This window comes from Hyaena hyaena, unplaced genomic scaffold (assembly GCF_003009895.1).
Source record: "Hyaena hyaena isolate Hyena2069 unplaced genomic scaffold, ASM300989v1 scaffold_220, whole genome shotgun sequence".
Classification (NCBI taxonomy): domain Eukaryota; kingdom Metazoa; phylum Chordata; class Mammalia; order Carnivora; family Hyaenidae; genus Hyaena; species Hyaena hyaena.
The window spans coordinates 1,051,385-1,065,348 of record NW_024080852.1 but is presented as its reverse complement, the minus strand read 5'-3'; the positions used below and the strand labels follow the sequence as shown (position 1 = coordinate 1,065,348).

At 40.4% G+C, this 13,964-nt stretch overlaps 1 protein-coding gene across 5 annotated transcripts in view; it reads right to left on the bottom strand.

Annotated features, from left to right (window-relative positions):
- Window positions 1-13,964, bottom strand: part of TPK1 (thiamin pyrophosphokinase 1) — a 332,856-nt gene that overhangs the window by 132,276 nt on the left and 186,616 nt on the right. For all 5 annotated transcript variants that reach the window (XM_039243072.1, XM_039243076.1, XM_039243077.1 and 2 more), the window contains one exon: window positions 3,855-4,001. In XM_039243072.1, coding sequence (XP_039099003.1) covers window positions 3,855-4,001 — 147 coding nt within the window. The remainder of the gene's footprint in view (window positions 1-3,854; window positions 4,002-13,964) is intronic.

Below are 13,964 nucleotides of genomic sequence, written 5' to 3'. Positions count from 1 at the left end.
TTTTAATGTTTATTTTTGAGAGAGAGAAAGGGAGAGACTGAGACAGAGAGTGAGTGTGCAAGGGGGGGCAGTGGGCAGATAGAGAGGGAAACACAGGATCCGAACCAGGCTCCAGGCTCTTGGCTGTCAACACAGAGCCTGATGCGGGGCTTGAATTTACAGACCATGAGATCATGAACTGAGCCAAAGTCAGACGCTTAACCGACTGAGCCACCCAGGTGCCCCGTGAGGTTTCTGTTTTAACAAGGAATTAAAGTTTACCATACCTTATAAATGAGAAAAAAAAATTATACTCCTAGAAATTATGTAGCGCCATGATTACAGACTTACATTCCCAACTTCAGTTTCTGACAGTTCAAGAGAAACAATGCCCTGTGCTCAGAAAGTGATTGCTTTCCCTGGCCACAGCTTCCTTTCCCAGACTGCCTTGCAGTGGGCTGAGGACTGTCACCATGTTCCCACCAAAGGTGACAGAAGACATGGCCAGGCCTGGCCTTTAAAACATGCAGGGCCACTTTCTAGCAATCTTCTTCTCCAGATGCTGCAATTTCTTCCAGTTGGCTTAGATATAAAATGGAGGAAGCCATCCAAATTAGACCGGATATTCCAGTGACTTACAGAGACAGTAGGATAAATCAGTACCCTGACCAATGTAAAGCAACAAAAAGTACTAGGAGAAAATGAAAAAGAATCTTTTAAATGCATCAAACATCTGTGGTTTTTTTTTGTTGTTGTTGTTTCTTAGAGAATACTCAACGAAGGTTGGACTGAAAAACAAACAAACAAACAAATCTAACTTTCATCAAGTTCAACACAAAGCAGATGACATCCAAGTACAGAAAGTCATCAGGAGACAAAGCCCATGGCCTGTCCAGGGTGGGAGTGCGGAAGAAGAGTGCACCAGATAAGGCAGAGACTCTCAGTGTAAGAGGAATCTAAATAGCACTCCCACTGGACCACTAGGAAAACTGCCTGACCCAACCCAGGCACCTTAGCTGAGGGAGCAAGTCTCCCTTGTGCACCTGTAACTGGAAGTCAAACTCCTAGCCAAACTCCCTTCAGAAACCACAACACCTAGATGGTCAAAAAGATGATCCAGCAAAATGTCCTAAGTTGTCAATGCCTATAAACAGCAGGGTTAGGAGTCTGCTATAAATGCTCCTTGGACTCACTTTTAACTCACACTTCAAATAATTCCCACAGGTCAAGTTCCCAGAAATATAAGGTCATGGCCAAAACTCACAACACACAGAAGGAACTGAGTTTACAAGATGTAGAAGCACAAGTGAATACAGAAGACAGCGGGCTTATAAAGAACTACAGGTATTAGAATTATTCTTGACCGTTAAGTAAGTATGACAAATGTGTTTTAAGAAAGAATCTTGAAAAAGTGAGTAGAGGACAGGCATACAAGAATGAAGAATCATGGCAGGAATTTTAATGGTTTTAGCAGCAAAACAGACATGGCTGAAGGAGAAGAGGGATATGGAATATAGGTGAGGAGCTTCAGAATAAAGGCCCGAGAGGTTAAGGCACAGAAAATACGGAAGAGGAGTTTTGAAATGATACAGTTAGAGTATCTTATGTACAGTTAACCAGAGTTACGGAGGAAGGGAGAAGGAGAATCGTGCCAAGATCATATTGAAAAAATAATGGCTGAGAGTTTCCCAAATGGAGGACAGACAGCAATCTGCAGATGGGGGAAATCCAGTGATGCCCAAGCTGAATGCCATTTAGGAAGCCCACAATTAGACATAGTACAGTGAGGGTAAGGAACACCAAAAACACTGAAAAGCTTTTAAGAGCAAAAGTCACTTTTCAGATCTGACTTTTTCTATCAGCTAATCTTCCAATTTTACCTTTTAATTTGCTTTGTAATTTTACTACAGCTTTAACTAACTAGTAATCTATTAACTAGAATATCTACGTTCAGCCAAGTTATAGTTGACTACGTTAGCAATCATATCCTCAACAGAGTACAATGTAATAAAGCTCAATGATTCACAATGGTAGAAAGTTTCACTCTTCAGAGTCTGTAAGGAAATACAGGTATTTAACAAACGTACAATTAGAAATCTGAGAAGCATATCTGCTCATGTCATACCACTAAGTGAAATCTATTAATGACTTCCCATAACCTCAAGCGAAAAAATCCACACTCTACCGTGTAGGATTCAAGGCTCTTAACGATCAAAGGAGTTTTTAGTCTTATCTTCTGGCATTTTCCACACTGCTGAACAGAATGACCTGCAGATCCTACAATGTTCCTCATGCCTCCGTCTTTCTTTAGTGGCTCCTTTCTGCTTTAAATGACTTTCTCATCATCTCCCACAGCAAACGTCCCCTCATCTTCGCAGATTCTGCTGCACTGTAACCTCAAGAGCATGAATGTTCCACGAAAACAAGGGATTTTTGTCTCTTTAGCTGGCTGCAGTACTGCGTAAGTGCCTGGCACAGGGCAGGTACCCAAAACATATTTGTTGAACTAATGGAGTGGATAAAATGTGAGGGCCTCTAAGGTGGGCTTCCTGTACTGTACATATAATCAAATTTTATAATCTTTCATCTTATTTATGTGCCAATCTTTTAACAGTGTTCTATGTCATGTTTTTATAAGTGACTTCTTCATTGGATACGTGCTAGAGAGCAAAGATCATGTTAGTATTTTCTTTTAATCCTCAACTGCCTAGCACTGCAATAAATAGCAGGCACTCCAGGGGTGCCTGTGTGGCTCAGGCTGTTAAGCGGCTAACTTCAGTTCAGGTCACAATCCCACAATTTGTGGGTTCAAGCCCCGCGTCAGGCTCTGTGCTGACATCCCAGAACCTGCAGCCTGCTTTGGATTCTGTGTCTCCCTCTCTTCTCTGCCCCTCCCCCACTTGTGCTCTGTCTCTATCAAAAGTAAATAAATGTTAAAAAAAAAAAAAAAAGAGAAGATTAGCAGGCACCTCATAACTTTTGTTGACTAAATCCATGGAGAGTATGGAGTCAGAAAACTGAATTCTTCAACGCCCTTTTCACATCTCTTAGAAGTTTTCCAGAAAACAACAAAGCTAGGCAATGCAAAGAGCCAGGAAAAACAAAACAAAACAAAAACGCAAAGCTGTCTGAACAACAGGGAACATACATTATACCCACTATATTAACTAAACAACAATTTCTAGGCAATGACATGCTACAGATGGCGGACAGCAGATGGGGTAGGAGCAATGTAATATAAGCAGCACATGACAATAAGAGGCAACAAAGCAAAATAACTGTCCACACTCTTTTGAAAATGTTACAAAATGATTATTTTTCTAAAGGAACCAACTGATCAACCTTATAAAACTGGTTTAATGTAGTAAGAATTCTGTTCTAGCCCAATATCGATAGAAAATTTCCTTGATATTTATCATGGGAAGTGAATGACATTGATCCTTAGAAATTTATTCTGAAGCAGTGAAATTAATAAGTGGGCAACTTATGAAGAGTAAAAGCTAAAGATTTTTTTTTTTAACGTTTAACAAAATCAAATCCAGTTTCCAGTAATAACGACAGCACTGAAAATATATGAGAATTCCATTTGAAATATTTGCCAAGCTCTGTGCTTCCTCTGTTGAGACGTTTCTCAAGTGGCATTCACTTCAGCTGCTCAAAATGCAAAAGGGCTAAATTTAATTCTTAGTCAATTTAATTAAAAGTTATGTGATTTTTTTTTTTTCAGGGCATAGTAAAATGAAGCAAACATGGTCCATGTTGCTCATGTGTCAAGTTCAAAGACACACACTAGGCTCATGTTCAGTCCTAGTCTACTCAAATGTTAGAAGTTTTGTGGAAGCAACGTGCTGACATTGTATTTCTTCTTCACTTACCGGCTGGAGCAGGTAGATGAGGGATTCCTCTTGGATTATGATAATCGGCACAGGAGTGATGCACGTCACTTGGAAGAGGGTGCTCACAGAGGCCATGATCTGGTCAAAACGCCCACCGAGACCGCCCAAGGTCACAATTACATCTACCTAAGCAAGGCAAAGCAAAAGGGAGAGTCACATAGTTAAAGAATTTCCAATAACTAAATAGCATCTAACAACTAAAAAAAGCTCTCATTACTGTACTTTAGTTGATAAGCCATCAAGAAATGATAGATATCATTTCTGTAGTTCAGATGAAGGAATAAAAGCCACTTGTTTTAAGTCACATAATTGGTGACTGGCAGTCACACTTCGAGACCCAATTCGTTTTAGGTTTTTCTCATCTGCCCATTCAAAAAAACTAGGCAACTCTTTCTTTACAACTCTGTTCGCATGTTCCTTCCATTTGGAATCTTCTCTGGTTTCCCATGGCATACCTGTGGGGTCTCCGTTGGTAACACATGGCTCGAGACAGACACCACGCCTGTTTCACAGGTTTGTCACACCGTTAGGATTCAAGTACCTTGAGGACAGGTGTCATCTTCTTACTGAACCCAGCAATGTTGCCTAAACTCTCGATACTTCATTTTTATACTCACATGTAAAAGTTGGATACTATTTGCCAATTGATAAGGTTGTTGTGGGATTTAAATGAAGTAATTAAAAGAATTAAGTGTAAAGCATTTAGAACGTGTTCGTGACATAGTGATTGTTTAAAAAGTATTAGCTGCCTGGGTGGCTCAGTTGGTTGAGTGTCCTAATTTTGATTTTGGCTCAGGTCATGATCTCACCAATTTGTGGAAATGAGCCTTGTGTCGGGCTCTGCGCCATCAGCACAGAGCCTGCTTGGGATTCTCTCTTTTCCTCTCTCTCAAAATAAATATGCTTTAAAAATAAACAAATAAAAACATTAGCAACTCTTCTATTGCCTTTATTATTTTCGGTATTATTACAGTTATAGTAACATTTTTGTTATTGTTACCTGTAGTTTGACATTATTTTTTCACCTAACATTTTCAAGGTAACATTTCCTATAACTAAAGTATAATTTATTTAAATGTTCCCCTGGTGTTGAAAATTTATTTCCAGGATATTTATATATAAAATTACTGTGCTGCTTTCCTTCTATAAAGACTAAAGGTAAAGATGGGTTGTGGGGAATGAGACAGGGTGGAGTAACCTTCTCCTGCATAGAGCAGCAAGCCACAGGCTCCCGGAGAACAGAGCAGGGTCACTGCCCCCTCCCCTTACCCTGCTTTCCTTTTTCCATAATATATCAACACAGTCAAAGTGGATATATTTTTCATGCAAGAGGAAGTAGTAAAGAGCTTAATTAAAATGTTGTAAGAAAACCTTACAAGCAATAAAAACTGACTGTAATAATCACTCTATCTGGAGTGAAATAGAAATTGTTTAAAAATAGGGAGCATCTCGGGGAGCCTAGGTGGCTCAGTTGGTTAAGCGTCCGACTTTAGTTCAGGTCATGATCTCACAGTCTGTGGGTTTAAGCCTCGAGTTGGGTTCTGTGCTGACAGCTTGGAGCCTGCTTCATATTTTCTGTCTCCCTCTCTCTCTCTCTCTCTGTCCCTCTCCTGCTCACACTCTTTCTCTCATTCTCTCTCAAAACAAATAAACATTTTTTAAAATATTGGGAATATTTGGTTTTCAGGTTTTTAAAATAGTTCATGAAAAAAAAGCTTAAATAACATTTAGTCCAGAAAGACGCCATGATTTAACTTTTATTTATTTTAAAGTTTATTTATTTTAAGAAAAAGCACACATGAGTGAGGGAAGGGAAGACAGGGAAGGGGAGACAGAGAGAGAGAGAGAGAACACCCCAAGCAGACTCTGCGCTGTCAGTGCAGAGCCTGACATGGGGCTCGAACTCAAGAACCTAAGACCATGACCTGGGCCAAAAAATCAAGAGTCGGACACTCAAATGACTGGGCCACCCAGGTGCCCCAAGACGTCATGATTTTAAAAGAATAATATGTTCACCAAGCACCACTATGACCTGTACAGTTCTGAGAGAAACAGTAAGTGGTATAAAGTCCATGAAGCCCAAGGCTGTGTTCCTCTGGTCCCACTGTTACAGCCCCGGTACTCTGAACAATGTCTCACATGAGACAGAGACAGCGAGGTGTCTGAGGGATGAGGGTGTGGAGACATTGTAAGAAAGGACACATGCACCTAAGGAAGAAACGGATTAACTGCCATTCCGTGAGACTCTGTAAATCAGAACAGGGTCCGGGAGAAGCACAAATGGAAAATTTTGTAGAAGAATCAAGACATTTGAAGTGAATTTGCTATTTCTGACTTTACCTGAGCATAGGAAGAACAGGAATTTTTACCTTATATGTAAGACAGCTTCATGTCCAAGTTAGCGTATTCTAAGGCATACCACACATGTGTAACCTAATACTAGTTTTGGAGAATTTTCAAGAACTCAGAGAGTTCGATTTGGGGTCCAGGAAGACCATGCATCCTGGGAACCTGTATTACTCTGAATACGAAGGCAAAGACATGGACATGTGCTCATCTTCAGAAGGAGGGAGTCACTGGTAAGCACCAGGCATACACCTGCTACGGAGACGGCTTCTGTTTGGAGTATCGAGTCCGGTTAATCACATCTAATTGTAACTAGGAGGCCTCACTAGTACTTACATACTTAGTACTTACATACTTAGTAAATAGGACCAGTACAGACAGGCCCAGAAATCACATATGACCTCAAAAAAACTAAAGAGAATTTGCTTGAAACTGAAGGAAAGGACCTGAAAAGAAGTTATATGTGAACAGCGCTAAGGCTCCGGTAAAAAGCACATGGCATCTTCCTAGGCACATAATCCTAAATTCACATCAGAAGCAAGGACTGGTGAGAGTTTATTCACTACGCAGATTCTGGAATCCCTTTTTTAGGTTCTCAGTTTTTCATTACCATACTGTAAGCCTTGAGGGATCCCATAACCTTTAAAGCTGAAATTTAATCCCCATCTTCTACACTGGGGTATCATGATGAATAAGCAGTATCTGTAGATCAATGATTGAATTTTTCAGAATAAAGAAGCCACAAGATTACTTCTCATCACTACTCATTCTCTCTACAGGAAGTATTTAGCAAGACTGATTAAAAACATTAGAGGTTCAATGCAGGCTGCAGGGCGGGGGCGGGGGGGGGCGGTGGAGGCAGGGGAGGGCTGTGGCTGTGGCTGGAAGTAGGGCGTCTGATATTCACAGAGACAGGAGGGAGGCAGGCACCAGCCCTGCACATTTACGTGGGTTTTCCAAGGCCAGGTTTAGGTCTTTAGGATTACAGTGCCACTGGGGAAGCGTTCATTCTGAAATGGACCATTTACAGGCTGCCAGGGTGCCTTTTCTCTGTGGATCCAAAGCTGTGTGCGTTTATTTCTAGGATCACCCAGGGTACCATATATTTTTAAAACTTGCTATTTCCGGAGGCCTCAACATCCTTACAAGACAGGCTGTGAGACCTGGCCCTGGAGACCAGGGGCACAGGGTGCTAAGGCTGGTCACTGTACAACTTCCCCCTGCGTGCCCTCTCCCGACAATGACCTAGTGACATTGAAACACGCCAATGAAACCGACTCACGCCTTTGCCTGTGTACCCAACCCTGACCCGCAGGAAGCACTTCCGATGGGGCCTCGCTCTGTCTTTCGGCTCTCGGACCTGTTTGAGCCTGCGCAGTGGGTGCTCCTCCCATGTGCCCCCTCCCCATGGCAAGCCCTGCCTTCCTCTCTAGGACCCGTAAGTATAATAACCCTTCAATTCCGCATGCTGCTCTGTGTCTGCATTCATCAAAACTCCGAACTCCGGTAACATAATTATTCTTTGCAGCACACCCAGTGCACTTTATTATAACTGTTGATATACTGGAGTATCTCTCCTTCCAGAGGAGGCTCCTATATCCCAGACACGAGCCGCAGTGTTAGCAACAGAACAGACAACAAGTAATTACCGAGCTTTCCTTATGCATATAAAAGCTTCAGGAAAAACTGAATAAATAACCAGAGAGGCAAAAAGCTAATGAGGCTAAGTTAACGTCATCTAATTCCTCTAAAATAGTACTTCCCTACTTAGCAAGGGTTCAAGAAGTCGGCGGCTTTTGAGAAGAGTAACTTATTTCATATTTGCTACTTCTGGTAACATTCATTCATCATTTACGGTGCGTTAGGTACTATGCTAAACAGTCAGGACATTATCAGTAAGGAAGACAAAACCCCTGCCTTCATGGAGTTCACATTCAAATGGAGGATAATGTGCCATTGGTAGACATACAAAAATAAGTCTGTGTGTTAGGATGTGAAATGGTAGTTAAGTGCTGAGATTGGAGACTGACAGAGCAGGAAAAGGGAGATCAAAAATAGGTTGGGAGGATGCTTCAACTTTAAATAGGAGTGAGGGCAGACTAGCTGGCAGAAGTAAGAAGACGAGCACAAAGGCCCAAAAGAGAGGAGGGAGGTGGCCACGTGTACGGGTACCTGGGGCAGGATTCTTCAGACAGCAGACTTTATTGAGGCCCTGAAACAGTGGCATTGCCCCAGGCAATCTCAAAGAGTATCAGGAGGCTAGCTACTAAAATTAAATGAGAAATGAGTAGGAGAAACGAGTAAAATGTTAAGTGTTAGATTCGTAGAGACTTGTAAAGCCATTGTTAGGTCTCTGAATTTTATTGGCATTAAATGGGGAACTATTTTGAGCAGAAGAATGACCTGATCCATGTGTTTCCAAAAGTCAGTATGTATCCAGAATTTCTCCTCTTCTCAACACTCACAACCTCGTCTTAAGTATGGCTTAAGCCACCAAAACCCCCAGAGGGTGTAAGCCACCATTGGATCGCCCTCAAAATACTACAACGCCTCCAATGTCAGATTATGATATTCTTCGGCTCAAAATCCTCCAATAGTATACAGTATTTTATATTAGGATCTTTAAAGCCCTGCCTTGTTAGATATCCATGTATCTCTCTGACCTCACCTTCTATTTCTCTTCCCTTCCTCTTCTCTTCTCCAGCCATACTTCTTTCCCCCTTCCTGTTTCTGGAATACCCCAGAGTCCCTACTGCTTCAAGGACTTTGCATTTGTAGGTTTTTTTCTGCCTAGAATGCATTAGCCCCAGATATTCACTCGGCTAGCTCATTTACTTTCTTCATTAGCCATGTATTTAAAAATTCCCCATCTCCATGCCAATGGTTCATATCCCCATTTCCTGACTTACATTTTCTCTTTTGCAGTTTATTATCCAACACCATGCTAAATATCTTACTAATTTAGCCTGTCGTATTATTTCTCATGCCAAGAGGACTAAAAGGAACATGATGGCAGAGATTTTCTAGCTCTAGGAGTCAAAATGAAGCATGGTACATAAGAGGTGTCCAGTACATATTTTTTGAATAAACGAAGGGCTAAGACAGGTTGGAAAGATAATCAAAGAGCATGACCAATGAATGGATCAGAGTGCTGGTTGAGTTGGAAGAGTTGCTGGAGTCCGGGCATAAGAAAGGTAGTCAAATGAACAAAATAGAGATGAGGGAGGGTTTATAAAAATGTTATTGACTAATTGTAGGTATGTTCATAGTTTAAAAAGTAAGTAAGATAATCAGAGGGGATACATTTAAGGAAACAAGAGATCGGCATATTGGAAGGTTTATTTAAGTATATATGGAATTTACCATGAATTAAGAAAATATTGTTGAAAAAATGCTGGTGACCTAGATGTTTACCTGACAAAGGGAAATGACCAGGACTCTCACAATGAGGACCAAAGCAGTAGGTAATGAGGGTAATAAAATCTGATGCCATGAGGTTGAGAATTAGAGTTTTTAGGCCTGTGTTTGCTTCGGCAGCACATATACTACAGTTTTTAGGCTGAAAGAGGAATGGAATACAACAGCACGGTCCAATGTGAATATAAGGGGAGACACACAGGCAATTGTAAATGTTCTAGCAGCTACATATTTAAAAGCCTTTTTTTTTAAAAAGGTAAAATTAATTTTAAAAATAGATTTTAACACAATATATCTAAAATATCATTTTAAGATGTAATCTGTATTAAAAACACTGAGGGGGCATCTGGGAGGCTCAGTCAGTTGAGTGTCCTACTTTTGCTCAGGTCATGATCTCACAGTTTGTGAGTTCAAGCCCCACATTGGGCTCACTGCTGTCAGCACAGAGCCCACTTCAGGTCCTCTGTCTCTCTCTCTGCCTCTCCCGTTTGAGCTCTCTCAAAAATAAATAAAACAGTGAGGTGTTGGGAAAACTGAACAAGGCAGAAGAATAAAATTGAACCCCTATCTTTACCTCTCAAAAAATTAACTCAAAATAAACTGAAAATTTAAACATAAGACTTGAAATTATAAAATCCCTAGAAGAAAACATAGGAAAAAAGAACCTTGACACTGGTCTTGTCAACCAAGTTCTAGGTATAACACTAAAAGCACAAGCATCAAAAGCAAAAATAAGTGGGGCTACATCAAACTAAACAGCTTTTGCACAACAAAATAAACAGAGGAAAAGACAACTTAAAGAAGAAATTTGCACATCATCTTATCTGATGAGAAATTAATATGCAAAATACATAAAGGACTCATATAATTCAAAACAAAAAAACCCAAACAACCTGAATGGGCAGAGGTGCTGGCTGGCCATTTTCTAAAGAAGACATTCACATGGCCAGCAGAGACATGAAAAGATGCTCACCATCACTAATCATCAGAGAAATGTAAATTAGTTCTCGTTATACATCCAAAAAGAAGGAAATCAGGATCTTGAAGACATATCTGCCTTCCTATGTTCCTTGCAGAATTATTATTCACAATTGCTAAGATAAAGAAATAACTAAGTATCCACTGATTGAAGATGTGCGCATACACACACATGCACGCGCGCGCGCGCGCACATACACACACACACACTGGAGTATTATTCAGCCACGAGAAAAAAGGAAATCCTACCAGTGGAACCACTGGATGGACCGTGAAAGCATTATGTTAAAAGTAAGTCAGACACAGAAAGACAAATCCTGTGTGATCTCATTTATATGTGGAATCTAAAAAAAAGCCAAACTCACAAAAACAGAGAGTCCAGTGATGGTTGCCAGGGGAAATGAAAAATGTTGGTCACAGTTAACAGATGAATAAGTTCTGGGGATCTACTGTACAGCATGATGACTGAAGTTACCAATATTGTATAATATACTTGATAGCTGTGCAGAGAGTAAATCTTAAATGTTCTCACCATATGAAAAACTGAGAACAAAACAAAATGAAAGGTAATTACCTCCTGGGGTGATGGAGGTGTCAGCCAACTCTATTATGGTAATCATTTGGTGCTACATGTGTGTATCAAGTCATGTTGTATACCTTAAATTTATACGTTATTATATGTCAGTTATTACTCAATAAGGCTGGTAAAAATAACAAGATACTTCACATTTTTTTCCATACTTGGTCTCCAAAATCCTGAATGTATTTTACACCAATAACACATCTCAATTTGAATCAACTACATTTCAAGGACTCAAGTGACTAGTGGTTAGAGTTTTGGACAGCACAAATCTAGAAACAGCAAAAAGGACTGAGGACACACCTACCTCTACTTCCAGAGCCCAGGTGAGAAAAAGTAGTGGAAGAAAGAAAACAAACAAAACAACAGCACTACTACGGCCTGAGAGAATTGCTGTCCTTAGGGAAAAGCTCAGTTTGTGTTGGAGTTAGATATAACGACACTGCAAATCAATAGGAGTTTTTAGTGAGGATGGACCATGCATTTCAGAGGCACTGGCAGAGAGGGCATACAAAGTCTCGGGCCAGACATTTATTTTTGAACATGCCTAATATTCTCTAAAGACGGAAGCCAGTGTCTGAGGCTGACATGTTTGCTATTGGTTGTGATGTACCAAGGACCCAATAGCTATAATTCTAAACAAGTGTTTTTACAATCTTATTAGCAAGGTGTGAGAATAGGGCTGCCTTTGGCCTTTCATATGCAATCATGTCTAGCAAAAGGAACCACAAAACCCTGGACTAATATATTGGAGATCTGACCAGAGTGTGGTATATTCTTTTAAAAGCCAGGTAACCACATACAACTTAGAAAACCTCTGTGCTGTGCGATGTAACTGGCTCATCTATAAAGATAAGGGATAGACCAGAGCCATTAACATATTTTTCAAGATTCCTTTCACTTCCAACAGTCCACATAACGTCCTCTGGCTTCCACCATAACAGGTTAAATCATAACTGTCTATTTTGTTTATAAAATAAATGAAAACCTTAGCTTTGTGTGATTTGCCTTAATAGATTCATGGCAAGACTGGTTGAGGGGCGGGGCGCCTGGGTGGCTTAGTCAGTTAAGCGTCCAACTTTCGCTTAGGTCATGATCTCGCGGTTCGTGGGTTCAAGCCCCGCATCAGGCTTTGTGCTGACTGCCAGCTCAGAGCCTAGAGCCTATTTCAGAGTCTGTGTCTCCCTCTCTCTCTGACCCTCCCCTGCTCACGCTGTCTCTCTCTCTCTCCTAGAAATAAATAAAAATATTAAAAAAAAAAAAAGACTGGTTGAGGGGTAGAGAACAACTAAAAGGCAAAGCAAAGTCAGTTTCCTTTTATAGCATTAACAACCTTTCAGTAAACAAGCTCTATGTTTTTCTCTGTTTGTCCTCAAAAAGTCTTAGATACAGCATGCATAAAGTCCATAGCAGAGACACTGGCTGTCAGCATATTTTAATTACATTTACGTTTCATAAATTGAATTCTAGAGTTGCACAAATGGACAATTTCTTTATGGCTCTTCCTGATATACAGGGCGTCCATACAATTTAACACACAAACAGATACTGTTGAAAACAAACAGGGGACAATATAAGTAATGACACCACGAATACAAGCATAAACCAAGACCATGCCCTGTAAACTAAGACGTACGTTTACCCTACTATTTGAGAATTATAACTAACATTAGCACAGCCAACTAACAAAAGTAAACCCTAGGGACTCAAAAAATTTAAGACGTGAATCTTAAGCTTCTGTTAACTTTCAAAGATCTGTACTGTACTACAGTTAGGCTTGAAAAGATGAGACTGTTTGTCCAATTGTCTGATACTTTAAAGATGGAAAACCCAACACAGGCCATGAAGGAAAAAGTTGGATAAAGATAGAGCAAAAACAATAAATTGACCCCCCAAAATCAGCAATGCCAAAATGTTTTCATAGGCCTATAACATAATTCCAGGGATCAATAAAAAACAGAGTGAGACACCAAGGAAATTAAAGACCACAGCTCTTACGCTGTCAGAAGATACTGTACTCACAAACACGGCATACACCAGCTGAATGGCAGCCTGTCAAAAGGCTACTCCAGGGATCCCATTTAAATTTCAGTAAGGCTCACTTTTGTCACAGTTTAACATAAGCCTGTTTGGGTCAGAAAGAAACAATGCCTCTTCCAATGGCGGGACAATGAGTCTTGGAAGTTCACAGATGAGAAGTCTAAGAAAATTCAGGCTAAAGTGTGTGGTTAGTGTAAGCATTTTCAAAGGATGCCTACTTCCACTTCCTAAAAAAAAAAAAAAAAAGTTGTTTGAAAAGAGTATGTTTCCAACTTTTTCAAATTGTGAATGCTGTTATTAAGAAATGTCATAAAAATAGGGCGCCTGGGTGGCTCTGTCAGTTAAGTGTCCAACTCTTGATTTTGGCTCAGGTCATGATCTCACAGTTTATGGGTTCAAGCCCCACATGAGGCTCTGCGGTGACAGTGTGGAGCCTGGCTGGGATTCTCTCTCTCTGCCCCTCTCCTGCTCATACACTTTCTCTCAAAATAAGTAAACTTTAAAAATGTATTAATAATAAAGGAAATGTCATAAACTTGTTTATATAAAACTTGTTTTTGAACATGTCATTTTATAGAAAAGTTTTTTCTTAATTTTTAATTTAGTTTTGACAGAGAGAGAGAGAGAGAGAGAGAGAGAGAGAGAGAGAGGGAGGGTCAGAGAGAAAGGGAGACATAGAATCTGAAGCAGGCTGCAGGCTCTGAGCTGCTAGCACAGAGCCCGACTTG